Source organism: Bos indicus x Bos taurus, chromosome 17 (assembly GCF_003369695.1).
Source record: "Bos indicus x Bos taurus breed Angus x Brahman F1 hybrid chromosome 17, Bos_hybrid_MaternalHap_v2.0, whole genome shotgun sequence".
NCBI lineage: Eukaryota > Metazoa > Chordata > Mammalia > Artiodactyla > Bovidae > Bos > Bos indicus x Bos taurus.
Window position 1 is genome coordinate 27,652,989 of NC_040092.1, and position 24,200 is coordinate 27,677,188.

At 45.1% G+C, this 24,200-nt stretch overlaps 1 protein-coding gene across 14 annotated transcripts in view; it reads left to right on the top strand.

Moving 5' to 3' along the window:
• Positions 1-24,200, top strand: part of EP400 (E1A binding protein p400) — a 107,178-nt gene that overhangs the window by 13,765 nt on the left and 69,213 nt on the right. For 5 of the 14 annotated variants that reach the window (XM_027567091.1, XM_027567102.1, XM_027567095.1 and 2 more), the window contains exons 2-6: positions 5,332-6,689; positions 8,172-8,282; positions 20,446-20,536; positions 21,906-22,013; positions 22,519-22,904. In XM_027567091.1, the coding sequence (XP_027422892.1) occupies positions 5,367-6,689; positions 8,172-8,282; positions 20,446-20,536; positions 21,906-22,013; positions 22,519-22,904 (2,019 nt within the window). In that variant the 5' untranslated portion in view covers positions 5,332-5,366. Of the gene's footprint in view, positions 1-1,478; positions 1,548-2,189; positions 2,351-5,331; positions 6,690-8,171; positions 8,283-20,445; positions 20,537-21,905; positions 22,014-22,518; positions 22,905-24,200 lie in introns of those variants that run through there. The other 9 variants (XM_027567099.1, XM_027567105.1, XM_027567100.1 and 6 more) reach the window with 7 other exon arrangements.

Sequence of the window (24,200 nt, forward strand, 5' to 3'; positions counted from 1 at the left end):
ACAATATTATGTTAGTTTCAGGCGTGTGATGATTTGACATGTGCACACGTTATGAAATGATCATTGTGATGAGTCTAGTAGCCATCTGTAGCCGGCCGCATACAAAGGTGTTACAGTATCACTGCCGGCGTTCCTCATGCTTCACCTGGTGCCCCATGACTTATGTACATCTGGAGGTTTGTACCACTTACTTCCCTTCCCTTTGCAAATGGGCAAAACCACCCATTTGCCCCCTCCCATCTCTTCCCTCTGACAACCACTGTTTGGTCTCTGTATCTATCAGTCTCTTTGCATTTATTGTTTTATGTGCTGGATCAGCCAAGATATACCCAGTTCTCGCAGTTAACAGGTGCTCCCCAGATGTCCGTGACTTCCCAGGCAGGGCGGAGTGCCCACCACACGTTTCCTGAAGTTAGCTTGCTTGTCATGCCCCCTGAGGCTTCATCTCTGTGCCCCTGTGAACCACCAAGCAGAAGAAAGTCAGCATGGCAGACAGCATGCCCCTGTTTTTGCCACAGCATGTCACGTGACCACTTGATTCAGGGCTGGGAGATGCTCACCAAATACGCCAGGAGGATCAGAGTATTTGGTGAAGGCACTAATGACCATGGCACGTACCAGTTAAGGACAAGCTTGGAAGCAGCGAAAGGTAGCAGGAGAAAAGTAGTGTGTGCACTGTCACATATTCAGTATTGATGCTGTTTTGCATAGATGTATCAAAGTTTAGTGATGTTTATTGTTGCGCATGCCAGCTTTCTGCTATAAATAATGTAGTGAATATCCATACTGGAATGGGTAGCCATTCCCTTTGCCAGGGGAATCTTCTCGACCCAGGGATCGAACCTGGGTCTCCTGCATTGCAGGTGGATTCTTTACCATCTGAGCCACCAGGGAAGCCCATATTGAACACAACGCTGATGTTTTTTCTAAGGCTGGTCTAAAAGTCAGATGACTGCATCAGAAGATGTGAATGTGCTGTAAGACTCTTACACCTGCTGCCAAATTGCTTTCTGGAGTTTCCACTTGAAAGTATTTCCGGACACCCTTTGTGTCTTCTGTCCTCTCTTCACTCATATCATGTTTTGTCTGTCTCTTCTGCCCTGAATCCATGCTCCAAGGCCTGCAACTAACACTTTCTTTATCTAGAACTGTGTGTCCAAGGCCTGTTCACCCTCCTCCTTGTTCCCTTCTCCTTGCTCTCCTCCCATCCTGGGGGCTGTTTACTACAGAGCAGAACTACCCACAGCAGGAGACTGACTGGCGGGAGGGCCGGATCTGTCTTGGGAGGTGTGGGGGCCGAGGGGGAGATGGCTCCTGACATGAGCGCCCTGCCTGTTGAAGGAAGGATTCCTGATGCCTGGCTGCCTGGACTCTGGCAATGCCCAGAAGAGTAACTGGGGCGGGAGGGGCTGGGGGGCTTGGCCTCAGCCTAGTGGGGGTGGGGTGGGAGCAGCTGCTATCAGGACCCCATCTTCTGAAGCCTTTTCCCCCTCACTCTTTCCAGTTCTCACCTGGGACCCCTGACCTGCACTAAGGACAGGGCCCAGGTGGGTATTTCTTAGGGTGGTTTCCCGGCACCAAATGTGCCCCTTTGGGATGTCAGCATTGTCCTGCGAGAGCAGCAGCCACACAGATGCCTGCCCCCCATCCCCCCGTGTGACACTGGTGGGCACTGCCCGCAGTGGTCGGAGGACTTGTCCCTGCTCCTCACAGGTTGTGGCAGTGCCCTGACCCATTTCGCCGACCTTGGCCTGCTCCGGGCAGTGTCCTCCGAATTGTGGGCCAAACAGCTCACTCCAGCTGCTTCTGACAGACCTTACAATTAGGAGCATCGCCAGCACCAGTTCAAAGTTGTCTTGCCTTTGGTGGTGGCTTTGCTTTCTGCCAGGGTATCTCTACCATATTTTGGGGGGATGCTGTTTTAGATAAGTGGTTTCTTTACATTATAGTTGATTGGGTTTGTTCCTATAACTTGACTTGTAAGCTCACTGACGTCCGGAACCTTTTAAAAAAGTTGAGGTGTAGTTTACAGTTCTATGAATTTGGACAGACACACTCATTCTTGTAACCATCATCGCAAATCGAATGTACAAGTAGGTCCATGCCGCCAAGTTCCTGCCTGCTTTTGCAGTTCCTTCTCCACCACTCAGATTCCGTCTAATCTGTCCCTGTGGTTTTGCCTGTTCCAGAATGTCTTGTCAATTCAGTGGCCAGCAGTCAGTGGTCCTTGTGTCTGGCCGGGCTCCTTGGCGTCCTCGTGGTGTGGGTGTGTCTGTAGCTCAGCCTTTATGCGGCTGAGGCAGCTCCATTGTGTGGCTCTTCAGGTGTCTTACCTCTTCGGCAGGTGCAGGTCAGTATTTATGTTTCCATATATCTTAGTAGACATTTTAAAATTTTTAAACAGTGGAGGGTTAAGTTGTGCAATTGATATCCTGCTTTTTTCACTCAATAGTATATTTGAAAAACTGAGAATGGCAGCTCACCCTAGTAGTCTTGCCTGGAGGATTCCATGGACAGAGGAGCCTGGCGGGCTACAGTCCATGGGGTTGCAAAGAGCTGGACACGACTGAGCGACTGACACTTAGACACTTTCGCGTTCTCTGTCTAGAACTTGAGTATTGGATATTTCTGGTTGCTCTTTCTACTTTCACTGCATTGTTCTGTCATAAATATTTTTAAGCATAATTTAAAAAAATTGGTAGGTGAATTTCCTTAGAGATTTACAGAGGTCAGATTACTGGGTCAGAGGTAGCGAGTTCTGCTTTCCCACCGTTGTCTCACCCTGCTAGGCATGCTCTGAGCTCTGACCCTCTGGCATCTGTTCTGTCTCCCTCCACATTTGTTTTAATTGAAGTGTTGATCTGGGCTTCCCTGGTGGCTCATTGGTAAAGAATCCGCCTGCCAGTGCAGGAGACGTGGGTTTATTCTCTGGCTTGGGAAGATCCCCTGGAGAAAGAAATGGCTACCCACTCCTGTGTTCTTGCCTGGAAAATGCCATGGAGAGAGGAGCCCGGCGGGCTACAGTCCATGGGGCTGCAGAGAGTCAGACATGACTGAGCGACTGAACAATAGTAACAACGACGACGACACAGTGTTGATTGACAGCCTTGTGTCAGACTTTGCTGTGTAGCAGAGTGACTCAGTTACACACATAGAGACATTCTGTTTTTAAATATCTTTTCCATTACCCCTCCACAGTTTTTCAGCATGTTAGTGATCACAGTGTATTCTCCTTATCCTATGTTCGTGTCTGTTGTACATGAATCTTCCTCATAGCGCTTGTTTAAAAAGATCAGGAACAAAAGCTCCTTTTGAAAGCAGTCAGCATGGGAGAGGCCCCCTCCCAAGTTGTGTCCCCCAGCGCACAGTTCCCACCTACTTTGCTGGGCTCTCTCTGCTGGGGCTGAGAGGGGAGTGGGCTCCTGGCTTGATAATTAAGGCTGTTCTTTACTGTGGTCCTGGTTTCCCGTTCAGCTGTGCTTTCTGAGCTTCAGAGATAGTCATCAGAGCAGAAAGTGCCTTCTAGTTTGAATAGGCACTGGTTTTTATGTTTTCTCAGCCTGTACTTGTGCATCCCATGAGTTCTGTAGCTTTTGATTTCATGTATATGTGTGTTTTAGCCAGGCGCCCAGGTCTGGGAGCTTTCATATAAATGTGTGTTTCCACTTTGTAAGCTTGTAACTTTTGGCATATAATGTTTTTCACCCCTTACTGTCTTCTCAGTGAGATAATAGTGATGCCCTCAAGATGAAAGGCATCACTTTCCTGCTTTTCCCGGGGGGGTGGGGGAGTGGTGGAAGGAACACCAGAGATGGGGAGCTAAGCGTGTCAGTGAAGACTGAGAATTTTAAATGGTGGGAGGGTATTTCTGTGTCTGTTTCCCAGCTACAGTGGGGTGCAGACAGGCTGAGGCTGTCGTTCTCTTCCCAGCGGGGTTCGTCCCCTTGCAGGCCTCGGGGCTCTGGCCGGATGTGACTTGTGAGCAGTCTCCCTGCTCCATCTCAGAATTGGCCTCCTCTCTCTCCATCCTCTGCTTTTTCTTGTCCTTTCTCCTGTCGTTCCCTCTCCCACCTCCCCCTCTAGTCCACTGCACTCAGCAGTGTGGGGGCGTAAGCCCCTTTAAAGCCGTGTCCCAGCTCCCAGAGAGTAGGTGAACCCCTGACCAGGACTCTCCTGGAATGGGGACTCTCTTGGAATGTGGATCCAAGTCCTGGCTGTTCCCCTCTCTCCTGAGGTTTCTTCCTGAAATCCCCACTCTGGATGAGCTTGTAAAGAAGGCTGAGGTGCAAGACTGACACCCAGACCAGGGCCTTCTCCCCAGGAACACAGTGTCTGCCTGGGATGGGGGCTGTGTGTGTTCACACTCAGGTAATGCCGAAGAATTGATGCTTTTGAACTGTGGTGTCTGGTGTTGGAGAAGACTCTTGAGAGTCCCTTGGACTGCAAGGAGATCCAACCAGTCCATTCTAAAGGAGATCAGTCCTGGGTGTTCTTTGGAAGGACTGATGCTAAAGCGGAAACTCCAGTACTTTGGCCACCTCATGCGAAGAGTTGACTCATTGCAAAAGACTCTGATGCTGGGAGGGATTGGGGGCAGGAGGAAAAGGGGGCGACAGAGGATGAGATGGCTGGATGGCATCACCGGCTGGATGGCATCACCGACTTGATGGACATGAGTCTAGGTGAACTCCGGGAGTTGGTGATGGACAGGGAGGCCTGGCGTGCTGCAATTCATGGGGTCGCAAAGAGTCGGACACGACTGAGCGTCTGAACTGAACTGAACTGAACCCAGGGGTATCTGCCTGGGCCATAGCACAGACGTTTATGAAAACTGCCGGCGAGTGAAGGGGTAGGGGCTCTGTTGTGGTGACACACAGTGGTGGCATGCGGTGGGCATCACTGACTACCTCCTGGGCGCCGTCCCTCTTCTGGGAGAGACAGGCAGATCACCCCAGCCTGGCATGGAGCAGGGCTGCTCGCCTCCCCGGAAGAAGTGTGCAAGCCATGAGCGCCAGCTCTGAGTTCAGATCCTGCTGGCCTTGAGCAAGTAATGGCTAATTACCTTCCTCAGGAGCTGGTTGGGACCCACCTACTCCTGCCAGGCTGTCTTGGCCCCGGGCACAGCGAGACCCAGAAGGCCCTGCCCCTCCCCTGCCGAAGGAGCTGGTCTCCAGTGCCATCTCCTCAGGAAGACAGTGGTTTGTGTCAGATGCTGGTGGAAATATTCCTTCAGAACCCCTGTCCTGGGCTGTTGAGTGGTACTGGGAACAAGTAGTGATCAGATAGTTTTATTTGTCCTTAAGTAACTTGATTTTAACTTTGATTTTTCAGGAGAACATTAAGTTGGATAAAAGAGGAGGGCGATCATGCACCATGGCAGCGGCCCTCAGAATGTCCAGCACCAGCTGCAGAGGTCAAGGGCCTTCGCCGGCAGCGAAGAAGAGCAGCAGGCCCACCCCAACCCCCCCCAGTCCCCCGCCACGCCCTTCGCCCCAGCGGTGAGCCCGTCTGCACCCCAGTCCCCCGGTTACCAAGTTTCGCAGCTGATGAATCGGAGTCCTGTGGCCGGGCAGAACGTGAATATCGCCCTTCAGAATGTGGGGCCGGTGGTGGGCGGAAACCCCCAGATCACGCTGGCCCCCCTGCCGCTGCCCAGCCCCACTTCTCCGGGATTCCAGTTCAGCGCGCAGCAGAGGCGGTTTGAGCACGGGTCTCCATCGTACATACAGGTCACCTCTCCGCTGTCGCAGCAGGTGCAGACTCAGAGCCCCACCCAGCCCAGCCCCGCGCCAGGGCCGGGCCTGCAGAGCGTGCGGGCAGGTGCCCCCGGCCCCGGCCTGGGCCTCTGCAGCAGCAGTCCCACCGGGGGCTTCGTGGATGCCAGCGTGCTGGTGAGGCAGATCAGCCTGAGCCCGTCCAGCGGCGGCCACTTCGTGTTCCAGGAGGGCTCGGGCCTGGCGCAGATGGCCCCGGGCACTCAGGTTCAGCTGCAGCACGCGGGGGCGCCCATCACGGTCAGCAGAGAACGGAGACTCTCGCAGCCCCACGCGCAGTCTGGGGGTACCGTCCACCACCTGGGGCCTCAGAGCCCCGCGGCTGCGGGCGGGGCGGGCCTGCAGCCTTTGTCCAGCCCCGGCCACATCACCACGACGAGCTTGCCGCCCCAGATCAGCAGCATCATCCAGGGGCAGCTGATCCAGCAGCAGCAGGTGCTGCAGGGCCCACCACTGACCAGACCTCTGCTCCCCGGGGTTGGGGTAGGGGTTGGGGGGACTTCGGCGTTTGGGATGACGTCCCCACCGCCCCCCACCAGCCCTTCCAGGACCGCAGTGCCCCCGGGCCTCTCCAGCCTTCCCCTCTCGTCTGCGGGGAGCACAGGCGTAAGGAAGGCTCCCAGAAAGTTGGAGGAGATCCCCCCGGCCTCCCAGGAGCTGGCTCAGATGAGGAAGCAGTGCCTGGACTATCACTACAGGGAGATGGAGGCGCTGAAGGAGGCCTTCAAGGAGTATTTGATCGAACTGTTCTTCCTTCAACACCTTCAAGGGAACATGATGGATTTCTTAGCGTTTAAGAAGAAACATTATGCCCCTTTACAAGCTTATCTTAGGCAGAATGATTTGGACCTTGAAGAAGAGGAGGAGGAGGAGGAGGAGGAGGAGGAAGAGAAGTCTGAGGTTATCAACGATGAGGTGAGAAGCAGCGGGTCGTGCTATGTGGAGTTGAGTCTGCGCAACTTCAAATGAAAAGTAGTCTGTGAGCCTGGGGTGTGTATAAGATGCAGTCTCATGAGGATTTCATCCAGGAGTAAAATTGAAGAATGGATTTGCTTTTTCCTTCATGGAAAGAAAGGGCTGGTCTAGTTGGGAAGATGGGGCAGAGTGGTGCTGTGAGTAATGCTGGCTCATTTAGAACAGCTACACCTCCCTGGTTTGGAGAACTAACCTGTCGTGACCCAGCTTTACCCTATGCTCTTCAGGGTGTCTGGGCATTGCTCAGCCCTGAAGAGCCTGCAGAAGCCAGGGGCGTGGCCACCTTCCTGCTGATTCCCCAGATTTCACATTTTACTTCTGTAGGTCCACCGACTAAAAACAGCATGGATATCATTTTTAAAGAAAGAATTTGAATCACCAGCTTGTTACAGTGTATCAGATGAAATTTAAATAACTAGATATATTTTTAAGGTATCTTTATAAAATATGGTTATTACAGCAAAACAGAGTTTTTTCAATTTGTAGATGTCTTAGATTTAAGATCATGTATTTAACTCACACTTTTGCAGATACCTACAGAATGATATTTAAGATAAGACTTTTTTAGGTGGTGAAAGTTTTGGGTGCCTGGAATGGGTGCTTAATCAATCCTCCCTGTTGGGATTTTTCAACCCCTCAGTGATTCTTAAGATGCTTTTATTTATACTCCTAAGAATGAAGCTGATCAGACAGGGTGACAGTGAGGTGACTGTGACGCACTGTTTTGTGCCTTTGTGTTGTGTACTGTACACTATGTTGGTGGGACTTACTTTGTTTTTTGATATAGCTAAAATGTAAATTTCTGTCAACTCTTCTGCAAAGAAATCAGCTTTTGATGAACAAAAGCTGGCCTCTTTGTTCATCTCCTCATTGGTATTTATTACGTGTGGCTTTGCCATTTGGTGTTTTCTTTAACACCCTTTCCAGGATGAACCATTTTTCCTTTTCTAAAAGGTTTATATGGTTTTTTTGAGGGTTTCCCCTCTGTTGCCATGAAATAGTGAAGTTCAGCTCTCTTTATGTTTGTACACCAATGTTGTCTGTGGGCCCAGTCCCCTTTATCTGTCATTGCCATTCTGACCTGCACGCAGTAGGCCAGGGTGAAACTGCCTCTGAAGTTGTCAGGGCTTTGCTACTTCAAGACTGTCTGCCATTCCCCTTTTTAAAGTTTGAAGTTAAAGAATCTAAGGATATTGTACTTATGACTTAAATTGGAGTTTCTGCAAGATTTGCAGTTGAGTTAGGGTGTTATGTTATAAATCTGTCATAAATTAGTTCAGTGTCCTTTTACAGGATTTGATGCAAAAACATTCCATTTTTAAACACCAGAGATTGGTGAGCTGTCAGCAGTAAAATTCTAACAAGATTTTGAGCAGTCTTAAAAATTATGTTGCCTTTTTTTCTCAAAATATTTCCTCTCAGGTAAAGGTTGTGACAGGAAAGGATGGGCAGACTGGTACTCCTGTTGCTATAGCAACCCAGCTTCCTCCAAATGTTTCTGCTGCTTTTTCATCCCAGCAGCAACCATTTCAGGTACTTTTCGATGGTTCTAAAATGTAGTCTCATCCGAAACTTTTCCTCATCCAGATATTTTAACCTTCAATTTACTATTTGCTCTTCAGCATTTTTTTTTCCAGAGCCCATTCCTTATTTTAAAAAAGTAAAAAAGTCTTCCTGCATATAAAATTATACAACTAAATTGCATGAGTAAATGACAACACAGACCTTAATGCATTATTTTTTTGTGTGTTGACCTGTAACTCAGTAGTAGCTTCAGCATGCATGTCATCTAATACCTATAGTCCTGTTGAATGTGTGCTCAGGATTCCTGTGTGCTGTGTTTTCAATGTTGGTTCTTTCTTGTGTCTTTTATCTGTATTTTTGAGAACAGTGCAAACAGAGCAGAAAGAAAGATCATATAGATAACTTGCTATTTTCTGTAGCTGGAAGAAACCCTAAAGTAAAACATAGTTTTGAACTATCAGGACCTTAGGCTTCTAAATGGATGTTAATTGAATGCAGACTGATTAATTTTTGAAGATTAAGTCATTCAGTGTTACATTAATAAATGCCAAGAACCTAAAAGTACAGGTCAGAGTCTAGTCATTTTGGAATAGATTATGCTAGGTTCTGAAAGCAGTTTAATTTTGTGGTGGTATATCTTAAAATGCTTAATTTTTAATTTTGATATAATTTCAAATCCATATAAAAGTTACAATAACAGTACAAAGAACTCCCCTTTTATCCTGTACCCACATTCACCGGTGGTTAACTTCTTACCCCATTTGCATTATTTTCATTTTCTGTCTCTCATATGTACACACAGACACATTTCCCCCCAAACTGTTTGAGACTAAGTTGTGGACATTGTATTCGTGCACTTGTATCCCTGAGTACTCGAGCATGTAGTATCAGGCACCAGTGTCATCTGGTCTAACCATGGTATGATAGTTCCAGAAATTTTACAGTAACTTTTACCATGACTAAGCCACAACTCATGTGCAAATTTTATCTCTTGTTCCAGTGACTTCCTTTGTGTAGTTGTTTTTCCCCAGTCTGGGATCACCAATTGTGTTTAGTTGTCATGCCTCTCTTTAATCTAGGTCTTCTTTAATCTAGGCTGACTCCTCACTCTTGGGAGGAGTACTGGTCAGTTATTTTATAGAATGTCCTTTGACATGGGCCACTAATCTACCACCTCTTGATGAGCCTTGCCAGCATTAGTTGTCATGTTAAAGATGGCAAAGTGGATTTTCTAACTCCATTATTCCTTCTACATTCACTCGTTGGCATTCTGCTGCAATGTGAGCTTCCTTTTTTCTCCCATTCTTATGTTCATATGTGGATTCTTATTTTTATTTTTTTAGATTTATTTACGTATTTGGCTGTGCTGGGTCTTCATTGCTGTGTATGGGCTTTCTCTAGTTGCAGTGAGTGGAGGCTACTCTTCATTGCACTGCATAGGCTTCTCATTGCACTGCATAGGCTTCTCATGTTGTGGCGGCCTCTTGTGTTGTGGGGCATGGGCTGTAGACGCACGGGCTTCAGCAGTTGCAGTGCGTGGGCTCCCTTGTGCACAGGCTTAGTTGCTCTGAGGCATGTGGGATCTTCCCAGACCAGGGATCGAACCCATGTCCCTTGCATTGGCAGGTGTATTCTTAACCCCTGGACCACCTTGGAAGTCCCTTATTTAAACTTGCTTAATTCAGTAAAACTCATTTTTTTGGGTGCATAGTTTGGTGAGTTTTGTCAAGTGCCTCAAGTTGTATAACCACCACCACACAAGAAACAGAGTTTTCTCATCCCCCAGGTGTTCTCATGCTACATCTTTGTCATCAAATTCTCTCCCTCCCTTAACCTTTATTCTCTGTCTCTATGATTTTTCCTTTTCTGGAATAAAATGTAAATAGAATCATATAGTTTATGCTGCATTTTCAGTCTGGCTTCTTTCATGTAGCGTGATGCATTTGAAATTCAATTCATATTGTTGAATTTACCAATTGTTTCTTTTTTTGCTGAGCAGTATTCTGTTGTATGAATGTTCCCTACTTTGTTTATCCGTTCACCCTTTGAAGGACTTTGGGTTGTTTCCAGTTGTTGGCATATCTAGGAGACAGATTGCTGGGTTGTTAATAAGTATACATTCAGTTTTATATGAAACTGACAAACTTTTCCACAGTGGCTGTTCCATTTCGCGTTCCCACTAGCCATGAATGGGAGTTCCTATTGTTCTGCATCCTCCCCTCTGTTTGTTCTTGTCAGTTTTCTTTTGTTGTTATTCTAATACTTTAAGTAGTGGTTTTAATTTTTATATCTAAAGACTAATGATGTTGAAAACAACTTATCTTGTGTTCATTTGGCATTTGTATATCTTCTTTGGTGAAGTATCTGTTCATTTCTTTCACCATTTTTTCCCCTATTGAGTCATTTGCTTTATTGTTGCATTTGAGAACTCTTTATACAATTTGGATGTAAGCTTTTTGTCAGATACAAATTTGGAAATATTTTTCTCTTCATTCTCTGCCTTAGCTTCTTTTATATTGTTTTTTTATAGAGCAAAAATTTTGAGTTTTGATGCAGTCTCTTTTACCATTTTTATCTTTTATGTATTGTGCTTTTGACATTTGTCTAAGAACTCTTTGCTCAACCCAGGGTCACAAAAATTTCCTCTGGTTTTTTTCCCCTCAGATCAGATCAGATCAGTCACTCAGTCGTGTCCGACTCTTTGCAACCCCATGAATCGCAGCACGCCAGGTCTCCCTGTCCATCACCAACTCCCGGAGTTCACTGAGACTCACGTCCATCGAGTTAGTGATGCCATCCAGCCATCTCATCCTCTGTCGTCCCCTTCTCCTCTTGCCCCCAATCTCTCCCAGCATCAGAGTCTTTTCCAGTGAGTCAACTCTTCACATAAGGTGGCCAAAGTACTGGAGTTTCAGCTTTAGCATCATTCCTTCCAAAGAAATCCCAGGGCTGATCTCCTTCAGAATGGACTGGTTGGATCTCCTTGCAGTTCAAGGGACTCTCAAGAGTCTTCTCCAACACCACAGTTCAAAGGCATCAATTCTTTGGCGCTCAGCTTTCTTCACAGTCCAACTCTCACATCCATACACGACCACAGGAAAAACCATAGCCTCGACTAGACGAAATTTGTTGGCAAATTAATGTCTCTGCTTTTGAATATGCTATCTAGGTTGGTCATAACTTTCCTTCCAAGGAGTAAGCGTCTTTAATTTCATGGCTGCAGTTCACCATCTGCAGTGATTTTGGAGCCCAGAAAAATAAAGTCTGACACTGTTTCCCCATCTATTTCCCAAGAAGTGATGGGACCAGATGCCATGATCTTCGTTTTGTGAATGTTGAGCTTTAAGCCAACTTTTTCAGTCTCCACTTTCACTTTCATCAAGAGGCTTTTTAGTTCCTCTTCACTGTCTGCCATAAGGGTGGTGTCATCTGCATGTCTGAGGTTATTGATATTTCTCCTGGCAATCTTGATTCCAGCTTGTGTTTCTTCCAGTCCAGCGTTTCTCATGATGTACTTGATGTATTTTCATTTTTATAAAAATACATGATGTATTTTCCCCCCTAGAAGTTGTATAGTTTTATGTTTTACATTTAGGTCTGTGATCCATTTTGAGTAAAGTTGTTGTTGTTGTTGTTGTTGTTGTTGTACTGAGTCTTTGTTGCTGCGCACAGACTTTCTCTAGTTGCAGCTACTCTAGTTGCTGTGCGGAAGCCTCTGTCCATGCTGGCTTTTCTTGTTGCAGGGCACAGGATCCAGTGTCCGTGGGCCCAGTAGTTTTGGCACGTGGGCCTAGTTGCCCTGCAGCATGTGGGATCTTCCCAGACGAGGAATTAACCCATGTCCCCTGCATTGGGAGGCAGACTCTTAGCCCCCGGACCACCAGGGAAGTCCTTGAGTAAAATTTTGTGTAACATGCAAGCATAGCTAGAGGTTTTTTTCTTCACATATTGATAGTTAAGCACCATTTCTTAAAAATGCTATCTTGTAAAAAAAACAAACAAAAAAAACAAAAATGCTATCTTGTATCTGCTGAGTTGACTTTGCATCTTTGCTAAAAATCCCATCTGTTGGGTCTGTTTCTAGGCTCTCTTCTCTTGCATTGATCTATATATCTTGTTGGTAATGCCATACTGTCTTTACTACTGCAGCTTTATAGTAAGCCCTGAAATCAATATTGTTCTCTTCAGCTTTGTTCTTTTTCAAAATTGTTTTGGTCATTCTGGTTCCTTTCACTCTTTATATACATTTTAGAATCAGCTTGTCCATATCTGTTGCATTGACTCGGTTGATCTGTTTGGGGTGAAGTAATATCTTCACAACATTCAGTCTTCCAGACCAGGAATATGATATATTTCTCCATTTATTTTTGTCTTCTTTGATTTCTTTCATCAATATTTTACAGTTTTCAGCATGCACATTCTAGGCACATTTTGTTAGATTTCTGTCCATAAAGTCTAGTTTTTCTGTGGTTCTATAGATGGTACTTAACTTGAAAAATTATTTTCTAGTTGTTTATTACAAGTATATGGGAATACAGTGAGTTATACAACCTTGCAAAAAACTCATTTATTAGTTTTAGGAGCTTTTTTGTAGATCCCATGGAATTTTCTACCTAGAGAAATCATGTTTGCAAAGAAAGCAAGATTTATGTTTTCCTATTTATATGCTTTTTTTTTTTTTTCTTTTTCTTGCCATGTTGCACTAGCATGGACTTCCACTGTGAGGCTGAATAGGATTGGTAAGAACAGACATTCTTACCATGTTGATCTTAGGAGGAAAGCATTTAGTCTTTCACCACTAAGTATGATGTTAGCCATAGATTTTGTAACTATCCATTATCAAGTTAACGAAATTCCTTTTTTCCTAGTATTTGTCATGAATGGATGTTGAATTTTGTCAAATACTGTTTCTGCATCTAGTTACCTAATCATGTGATGTTTCTTTTTTGGTGTAGAAATGATGAATTATATCACATTAAGGTATAATTTGTAAGCAGGGACTACACAGATCTCAAGTGTTACAGTTTGTTGAGTTTGACAAGTGACGGTGTAACCCACGCATATATTGAGATGTTCACTTCCATCAAGTCTTCTCATGTCCCTGCCAGCCATCTGCTACCCAGCTCCCAGCCCATTTTATTCCTGTTTATTCTACTACTACTGTTGATTTATCTTTAAGGTGTATTTTGACTGCACTGGGTGTTAGTTGCAGCATGAGGGATCTTTGCTGCATCATATAGGATCTTCTGTTGCTGTGCATGCACTCTAATTGGAGCACACAGGCTTAATTACTCTGAGGCATGTGGGATCTTAGTTCCCCAACCAGGGATTGAACCTGCGACCCTGGTGGTGCTAATGGTAAAGAACCCACCTGCCAATGCAGATTAGACATGGGAGACTCAGATTCGATCCCTGGGTCGGGACGATCACCTGAAGGAAGGCATGGCAATCCACTCCAGTATTCTTGCCTGTACCGCAGCAAGCGAGGCCATGCTCTAGAGCCCATCAGTGGCAACTACTGGAGCCCCCGCACCTAGAGCCTGTACCGTGCAATAAGACAAGCCAATGCAATGAGGAGCCCTCTCAACACAACTAGAGAGTGGCCCCGACCACTGCTTGCCACAACAACTGAGCCAAGCGGGCCGCAGTCTATAAGGTTGCGCAGAGCTGGATATGACTAAAGCAACGTAGCGTGCATGCATGCCCCTGGTATTGCAAGGCGGATTCTTAACCACTGGACCACCACGGTAATCCCTCTTACTGTTTATTTTGATATTCAGTTTCTCTGTAATTTGACCAATGAGAGCCCTTTCAGACAGGCTCTATATACTTTTGACACATCCCTGTCACTCTCTGAGTACTTCCTTACCTTCTGGCACAAAATATTGAAAGTTTGTCTTCCATATGCTTTGATTCAGTCCAGGAATCAGTCATTTCTGTAAGGAACCTGGTTCCATTTAGTGGGGAATAATCATTTGAACCCAGTATTTAAGTGCTTGTGGTAATGAATGTGATACATTTTCTAAATTGGAAATTGTCAGAAAATTTATCAGTGAAACGTCTTTCCTATTAGTGCTTAGAAGAATGTAATATATCAATGCATTTATAAACCACATTGATAAATATTTTTGTAAGGACAGTGGGACAGTGAAAGGCAGAGAGTACCCGTAAACCTAGGTGCATGATCTCCACAATGACATAAATTAAACCCTCCGATTTACTATCATACTAACCAGATTGCCGGATTAAAATTGGACAGAATCTGTTGATTTAGGTTTGTGGAAGTCTCTTCCACTTAAACAAAATTATTTGTTTATTTACTTATTTGTATTTATTTATTTTTAGCTGCACTGGGTCTCTGTTGCTGCACAGGCTTTCTCTAGTTGTGGCAAGTGGGGGTTGGGGCCACTCTCTAGTTGTGTTGTGAGGGCTCCTCATTGCCTTGGCTTTCTTGTTGCAGGGCAAGTCTCTAGGTGCGGGGGCTCCAGCAGTTGCCATTGATGGGCTCTAGAGTGTGGCCTCGGTTGTTGTGGTACACAGCACGTGGAATCTTCCTGGGTCAGGGATCAAACTTGTGTCCCCTGGGTTGGCAGGTGGATTCTTAACCACTGGACTACCAGGGACGTCCTCTCATCCACCTTTTTTTTTTTTTTTTTAATATTTATTTATTTGGCTACAGCTGGTCTTAGTTGCACCATGTGGGATCTAGTTCCCTGACCAGGGATTGAACCCAGGCCCCCTGCATTGGGAGCACGGAGTCTTAACCACTGGACTACCAGAAAAGTCCTTTCTTATTCACTTTTGATGGGAGTGTAGTGTGAAAACATTTCACACAATCTGGAGAAGGTGAACGTGGGCAGGCCCTTTGACCCAAACAGCGTACTCTAAGGATACTCTTGTGTTTGTGAGCTGGAAAACATATCTAATAATGTTCCCAGCAGCATTGTTTATGATAACCCCAAACTGGAAAGAAGCAAAATGTCCACCACAGCAGAACAGATCAATTGGTTGTGCACACTCATATGTTCTGTATGAGTAATCAGTGGTAAAAATGAGTGCGTGGGTGTGGGTGGGCCTCAGCAGCACCATGTGGAGCAGAAGGGGCTACAGGAGAGCCCAAGGGCAGCGTTCTTCAGTTAAAGTTCAGTAGGAAGCAAAGTGTTAGTCACTCAGTCGCGTCCCATTCTTTGTCACCCCATGGACTGTGTAGCCCGCCAGGCTCCTGTGTCCGTGGAATTCTCAAGGTGAGAATACTGGAGTGGGTAGCCATTCCCTTCTTCAGGGTAGATTCCCAACCCAGGGATCAAACCCAGGTGTCCTGCATTGCAGGTGGATTCTTTACCATCTGAGCCACCAGGGAACCTTCTTGACCTGTATGCAGGTCAAAAAGCAACAATTAGAACTGGATGTGAAACAACAGACTGGTTCAAAATTGGGAAAGGAGTATGTCAAGGCTGTATATTGTCACCTTGCTTATTTAACTTAAATACACAGTACATCAAGTACATCATGCGAAATGCTGGCCAGTCTGAATGAATCACAAGTTGGAGTCAAGATTGCTGGGAGAAATATCAACAACCTCAGATATGCAGATGATACCACTTTAATGGCAGAAAGTGAAGAGCAACTAAAGAGCCTCTTGATGAGGGTGAAAGAGAGAGTGCAAAAGCTGGCTTAAAACTCTACATTCAGAAACTTAAGATCATGGCATCTGGTCCCATCACTTCATGGCAAATAGAAGGGGAAGAAGTGGAAACAGTGACAGATTTTATTTTCTTGGGTTCCAGAATCACTGTGGATGGTGACTGCAGCCATGAAATTAAGACACTTGCTTCTTGGAAGGAAAGCTATGAAAAACCTAGACAGTGTATTAAAAAATAGACACATCACTTTGCCAACAAAAGTTTATATAGTCAGAGCTGTGGGTTTTCCAGTAGTCAGGTGTGGATATGAAAGTTGGACCATAAAGAAGGTTGAACACCGAACAATTGCTGCTTTTGAATTGTGATGCTGGAGAAAATTCTTGAGAGTCCTTTGGATTACAAGGAGATCAAAGCAGTCAATCCTAAAGGATATCAACTCTGAATATTCATTGTAAAGCCTAATGCTGAAGCTGAAGCACCAATACTTTGGCCACTTGATGCAAGAGCTGACTCATTGGAAGAGACCCTGATGCTGGGAAAGATCGAAGGCAGAAGGAGAAGGGGACGGCAGGTGATGAGATGGTTAGAGAGTTTCACTGATTCAGTGGACATGAGTTTGAGCAAACTCTGGGAGGTAGTGAAGGACCGGAAAGCCTGGCCTGCTGCCGTCCATGGGGCCGCCAAGAGTCAGACACGAGTAGGCGACTAAACAACAAGGAAGCAAAAGCAAACGCAGCATGGAGTGGAACGTGGCCTGTGGGTTTTGGCACCAGGAGGAAACGGTCACCCGTGGATCAGGTGGCCAGTACCTGGTGGGCCAGGGGATCCTTTCATAGTGCACCAGGTCTCCAGGGCATGAAGCCTCAGGATCAGTACATGGGTGTTATTACTTTGTAAACTTATAAGTCTTTCTACTTAGCGTTTTATTATGAAAAATTTCAAATAGAGAAAAACAGTGTTCAGTGAACATTCATATCCCACGATTTAAATTCTCTGGTAACTTTTGGGGAAGTCCCAGTTCAGAACTGTTTATGTTAATATATATTAATTTCTGTTTGCTTCTCAAAGATTTTGAGGTAGTATTTTTTCTTTTTGGCTTCACCATGCAGCTTGCAAGATCTTAGTTCCCTGACCAGTGAAAACCTGGCCCCATGACAGTGAAAGCGACGAGTCATAACCACTGTACTGCCAGGGAATTCCCCCAGATGGTTTTTATTACAGTTATTTAGATCTTAATGTTAAAGGAAATGAATAATAATTAGAGTTCTGTAACCTTATCTCAACTATTGATTTTTTTTCCATTTAGAAAAATTTTATTGAAAAATAGTTGATAAACTGATTTCAGTTATATACACATGTATATATAGATGTATATAGATATTTGTTTTTTTTTTTTTTACATTTTCTTCCATTATAAATTATTACAAGACATTAAAAATATAGTTCCCTGTGCTGTACACTAGGTCCTGGTTGGTTATCTGTTTTATATAGAGTAGTGTGTATATTTTAATCCTAAATTTCTAATTATCCCCCAACGATTGATTTTTTTATTTTTATATGTGTGTTCATGTTTTTATGTGTATAGTTAAAAGTTTATAGTTATAAAGTGGTAGCTTAACTTGATTTAAAGACATACTTGCAGAAAGAAGGCATGAGTGATTTGTTTGTGCTTTCCTCTCCTTTATCCTTACTGAAGAATAACCTTGGGGAGACTTCTTTTTAGAATCTTGAATTGAGAGACAAAGTCCTGTCTACTTACAAGTAGTTCTTTTCTTTTTCAGGCACTTAGGAAGGTCACATCTCATTGACCATGTCCTTTTCTTTCACCCAGCCCTATAGTCCCAATGGTGCCACTCAGCTTACATGTGTTGTTTAAATTGGATAGAAATTTACCCATTGGTAACCAGCTGGTTGTTAATACAGCAGTTGGTCTTAATTTCTTCCTCCAGAGTAACATAAGTCTGCTTTTCTTTTCTGACAGCTACATCCCCAGTTCCTTCAACTGTTCTTTTTTATTCTCCCCCATAAGTATTTTTTTTAATTTTTTAAAAGAGTTCTAATATATGATTGTTATTTAAAATCAAATTGGTATTTTAAAGACAGCAGTGTCTTTCCCATTAAAATAGTCATGAAGACGTATAAGAGGAAATTAAAAATCATTCTGAAAACCAAGAAACAGTGGCTATCAGGAATTAGGCCAAGACAAGTGTCTTTGATGACGTAGTCTTTTATGTTTAATGAAGTGTAATTTGTCAGCTTCTTCATATGAATGTCCAGTCTTGTAGCTCATTTGGTTGTAAAGACTTCTCATTGGGTTTATGTTGCTTTGGAGTCTTCAGGAACTGACAGGGTTGTGTGCGTCTGAGTCCCCCTCTGGGCTCTCTGCTCAGTTTTTACCTGTCATCCATCCTTCAGCAGCATTGTGCTGCTCTGGTGTCCACACCCTGTGGTGAGTCCTGAAGTCCAGTCCTTTTCTAGTTCTTCTCTCAAGAATCTGTTTACAGTTCACTGACCTCTGCATCCCCACTCTACTGTTCAGCCTATCGAATGAATTTTTTAAATTTCAGACACTTTTTCAGTTCTAAAATCTCTGTTTGGTTCTCTTTTTATTTTTTTGCTGAAATTAATTTATTTACAGTGTTTCTGGTGTAAAATGATATATATATTCTTTTTCAGATTGGTTCTATTTTTTAATAATTATTTTTTTTTCTGTGAAGATAGCCTCTCATCCTTCGTAAAAACATACTTTTATGTCCTTGGACATACTTATTAAAAGTTGCTATGAAATCCCTGCTGCTAATTCCAGCACGTGAATTGTCTAGGGGTTGGTGTCCATCGATTTGTTTTCTGAGTATGACTCATGTTTTGTCTCTTTGTGTTTTGAAGTAATTTTGAATTGGATCATGGGTGTTGTGAATAATAGGTTGCAGAGACTCTGAGTTCTGTTAATATAATATTCTTCTGAAGAGTATTGATGGTTTTGCTTTCACATTTAGTTAACGTGATTGAACTGAGACAGTGAACCCTGTCTCCTGAGATCTCAGTGTAGTTATGCTGGCCTGTGCTTGGAGCCTTGGCACGAGTGTGGTTTAGGAGGCAGCCAGAGATCAGGCTCCAGCTGCCCCTTGTGGTGATTCCCCCTCACTCACTTCTGCTGTGGTCTCCTGTTCTCCAGCCTAGTGGTCTTCAAGCCAGTGAGGCCCTCTGTCTCTGGGTCTGAGGCCTGCCTTGTGCCAAATGCCATAAGCCCAGAAACCTCTGCTATTGATAGTTCCAGTTCCTCCGTGCAAGTATCGAGTTCCATCCTGTATCTGCACACCTTTTCACATTTTTTATATTTCTTTTAGAGTTAATGTGTTTGGCCCAATGGGAAGTTCTTGGCCATTACTGAACACAGAACCCTGTACCAGTTTCTTTTATTGAAAACAAAACAAAACAAAACACCCTCTTTTTGCTTACAGAAGTAATACATTTTCATTGTAAAACATTTGGAAAATTTAGAAAAAGTGCACACACACAAATTATAAATTGATTATAATCTTATCCCCAAAGATAACCACTGTTCACATATTGTCTGTTTTTTTATATCATTCTTTTCTCTCCTTCTCCCTCCCTTCCTCCCCCCATCTTTGTTACATGTAAACAGGGGTGGGGTGGAGTGCTTGCTTTGCCTTTTCATTACTGAGTCCCTGTACCATGTGAGGCAACACCTGCTGCATGGCTGGTCCTGGTGGTGTAGTACCCATTCCTAGATGTCAAGGATCAACAACCGCTCTCACAGGCAGGTACTTTGTTCAGACATCTATAACTTGCATTTAAAATGCCTTGATAAGTAGAGTAGATATAGTTTAATTATTTAAAAATAATTAGCAACTGTTAACCTCATTTTTAGCATTCAGTATCTCTGCAAGATGGTACAGAGATGTCAACGGTGTAGGGTGCCCAGTTTCTGTCTTTGATGGTAGCTTTTCATTAGAACATTTTAAATAACCTATATATATTTCACACAGCTATATATCAAGTAGGGTGCTAATTGCAGTACCATTTTGAAGTTAGATTGTTATTAATTGGAGTTTTAGTGCCATTTTCCAGTAGGAAGACAGTTTCAACCTTTCTTCTTATCATTCAGCTTTGTGATTTTGGCGGGCTATGTGACGACAGGTAGTGTAATAATTAGGGAGGCTAAGCTGTAGTCCTAGACAAAACTAAGATTTCCTGCATTAGAGTCTGCTGTCACTCTGTGTACAAAGCCAGTTCGTTTCTGAAAGACTCTAGAGTCACATTGATCTGAAATTCCATTTAAAACCAGAATGCAAGTCCTTTTTTATTCTCCAGAGGTAAGTTAGAACTTAAATTATTTTTTTTACAATATATTGGGTACATAACATTTCTCAAAAATGAATGGAGTCAGTGTTTGGGGTGATTATGACAGTTTTAGTTTACATTCATTCTTGTGATGCACTTAATTTATGAAAATCTCAGTTTTTTTTTGTTTTTTGTTTTTGTTTTTGTTTTTGTTTTATCCCCAGCAGCAAGCCCTTGCAGGGACCCTGGTGGCAGCAGCTGGAAGTGCGATTGAAACGGATCCCTTTAAGAGACAGCAGGCGGGACCCCCGGCAGGTATGTCATGGAGCACAGGCTCAGGGGCCTACAGAGCCAGTTGGCTTCTTAGTTTGGGAGTTCCAGTGTAGTGGCCATCTGTTTCTGAAGCGTGGCCCTTAAAAGAATTTAGTTCTGGTTTGTTTCTACTTCGAAAGTTAATTTTTCTTTGGGTAGTAATCAACAAAATATTCTTGTGCATGTTTATGTGTACTGAAGTTAGAAGTTTATTAGTTGAATAGGTATATTCCAGTTTCATTTTCTATGTGCATTTATAGGCTCATGTCCTCAAGTGTAAAGCCATCTGCCTTTTCAAATTGTCATTTATTTTTTCAAACTGGATTTTTTCTCCAACTTAGAAACTTAATACACATTTTGTGTAAAAGATTCAAACAATTCAGCAGGGTATAGTTTGAGCTCACCTCTGGTTTGGTATTCCTTCTCCATTCCCTAGCCACACAGCTGGCTGCATGTGTTCATTTTCCCAGATAAGCATTGCTTCAGGTGTGTCATTCTGAAAAAATTAAAATGCAATCCTATATGCACTGTTACGCCTTTAATATTAAATGACTAGGTTACGTTTCCCAGTCATGGACCTCATTCTTTTTGATGGCTGCAAAGCATTGCACCCGGTGCATGGATGTTTCCTTTATTCATTAAAGAATAATGTTAGCATTCATTTGTTAGTGTTACCTTTTTTCTGTTATAATAAAAATAGGATTAAACCTTTAGTTTCACATTTTTTCCTACATGTCTGTGCATGTTTATAAAAGCAGCTCTCCAAGAATGAGACCGCTGATCAGAGTGTGTGCATAGTGAAGGGTTAGTGGTGCTAGGTTGCCCTCCAAAAGGATAGGGCCAGTTTTTGCCCCATTAGCAGTTTCTGGTTCTCTCAAATTTTGGCCATGTTATTAAGTATGACCAATCTTTTAATCTTTGTCAATCTTGCGGGTGAAAAATGAAATGTTTGTTTTGAAGTGGATTTCTTTCATTTCGGTAAGGTTGTAGTATCTCTTCACATTTTTAACCATTTGTGAATGTGTCCCTCTGCTAGCTGTTTGTGTTCTTTGCCCATTTCGTCTGTCTGGTTGTTGAGCCTTTTCATATTAATTTGTAAGAGCTTTCTGAATGTTGCCCATCGTGTATGTTGCAGATATTGTCTCTTAGGTTGACGCTTATCCTTTGCCTTTTTATGATGCTATTCTTTATATTTACAAGTTTTTAACAGAAAGAAAGTGTATTTATCAACCTTTTATGGCTTCTGCATTTTGGTTCATGCATAGAAAGGCCTCTCTGTTCAAAGATGATAAAAACACTTAGACATGTTTTTTCTACTACTTTTGTGGTTATTTTTTACATCAAACTGCACCTTTTCTGAAAATTATTCTAGAGCAGTCTAAGAGACCTCGACTTGAAGTGGGTCACCAAGGGGTAGTTTTCCAGCACCCAGGGGTGAATACAGGAGTTCCTCTCCAGCAGTTAATGCCGACAGTTCAAGGTAAGACCCAGCACCAGAACCAGCTCTCTAGTTCAGAAAAAGGGAGTGCAGAGAGGGCTTAGGGAAGCAGCACCAGGCTGGACGTGTGCAGTCCAGGTAGCATATCCCGGTGGTTTCTGCCGCTGGGATGTTCCTCTGAGTCCCACTTAACACAGCATGAAGAAACCACTGGAGACTAGCTCTTGTCACCTTAGCGGAGCCGCACGCCCCACTGTCCTCAGCTTCTCTCTGGTTTTCCCTCCTGTGTATTTTCTGACTTGCTGCTGTGGTAGGGACCCTGCGGTTAGTCTGTGCCTGCTCTGCTTGGTGCTAACTCGCAAAGGCTGAGTGCCTTTCTTTCTTGTTTGTGTGCTCATTTATCACATTAGACCTAATACACACAGGTTTCCCGCCAGTTAAATTTCCCCTCTGAGTGTGTGGTGCTGTCAGCGCAGGGTCTGTGACAATGCTGGGAGGTGGAATCGAGCCCCAGAGTCAGGGCTGCTGGGTCTTCCCTTTCTTGCAGGGGGAATGCCTCCTGCCCCGCAGGCCACCCAGCTCGCCGGCCAGAAGCAGAGCCAGCAGCAGTACGACCCCTCTACTGGGCCCCCGGTGCAGAACGCCGCCAGCCTGCACACGCCTCCGCCGCAGCTGCCCAGCAGGCTGCCCCAGGCTGGCCTCCCCGCCGCACCACTGCCCCCCGCGCTGCAGTTCCCCCCACAGCCGCAGATGGCGGAGCCCCAGACCCAGCTCCCAGTCCCCGTGAAGACGCAGCCGCCCAACGCTCCGGCCCCCGCGCCCCCACCCGGCCCACTCCCCACAGCTCCCCCGCAGCCCACGCCACCCACCCTCCACATCCCGATGCCCGGGAAGGCGCAGATGCAGGCCCCTCCACTCCCGGCCCAACCACAGGTACTGCGGGCCCTTGCTGTTCCCCAGGTTAGAGGGGGAAGAAAAGACAGGTGGTTTGTTGGATGGGACGGTGCGTGGCCAGATAACTCACCCTCTCCTAGCAGCTCACTCTCCACTGTGTAGCAGTTAATTCACTAGTTGCAACATAATTTTGTTTGGTTCTGCAGTCCTAGTCATTGTTATTAAAATGTCAGAAAATGACTCAATTCTTCCTGCTGCTCTCTCTACTGAGAGGTGAGTACAGGGCTCCATGACCCTTGTCCCACCTGATATGCTGGGTCACAGTATGTCACTGCAGCTCCTGACCGTCCACCAGGCTCTGTCCCCAGGTGCCTCCCCTTGGACGCTGGTTCCATAAGTGGTGGGCACGGCATAGATTTCCAGGCTTGATACATGTTTCCTTCACTAATTTGCTTCACCCAGATGCCTTTGTGAAATGTGTACAGTGAACCGTGTGGGGTCCCTGACGAGCAGTGAGGCCAAAAAGCGTGGGCCTGGGGCCCCAGAAGGGGCAGGAGGGAGTGTTTTCAGAGGCTTATCTTAGCTGCGTGTAGTCAGCTGCACAGGAAAACCACCCCGCCCCCAACTGGTTAATGAGGAGACTTCCCCGCTGGACTTGGAGCTCGAGTTCTGGTGATTGGAGACGCTTGCTCTCCCACAGGGTGGTGGTGCCTCCCATTGCCTGCAGGTGTGGGGCACGGCACGGCACGGCGTCACCTGCTTTCCTCCACCTGGCAACTGCTGTGGTAGAGTCTTTATTATTGTCCTCATTAGCCATGAGAAGATTGAGGACAGAGAGGCTGGATTACATGGCCAGGGTGGCCAGCCAGCGCTGCAGGGGCTGTGACTGGCTCCCGGCATTGACTACGGAGCCTTCTGTGTGCCTTGAGAAGGAACCCCCTTCTCCCACCAGGGTGGCTGAGCCTCTCCCCAGGCAGGCTGGAGGTTTGCGTGGAGATGAGTCTTTCTGTTTTGGACACGGTTGTTGAGCCCGGTACCAACTTCATGCAGCACTGATGTCTTTCTTGGGTTTGTTTCCTGCCCTGCTTGACCACATGTGCTGTGGGATGTGATTTTAGAGGAGTTCTTACAGAAGCCATTGAGTTCCGTTCCTTCCAGGTTGGGAGGGACCTACAGACTTCTTCTGTGAAGGGCCGCAGAGAGGAAGCATAATGGTATTCCAGGCTTTGTGGGCCGTGTGGTTTCTCTTGGGCCACTCAGCTCTGCCCTGGAAGGTGAGAGCAGCCCCAGGGCCCACAGATGTGTGGCCGCAGCCAGTAGAACTTTCCGAGTCTG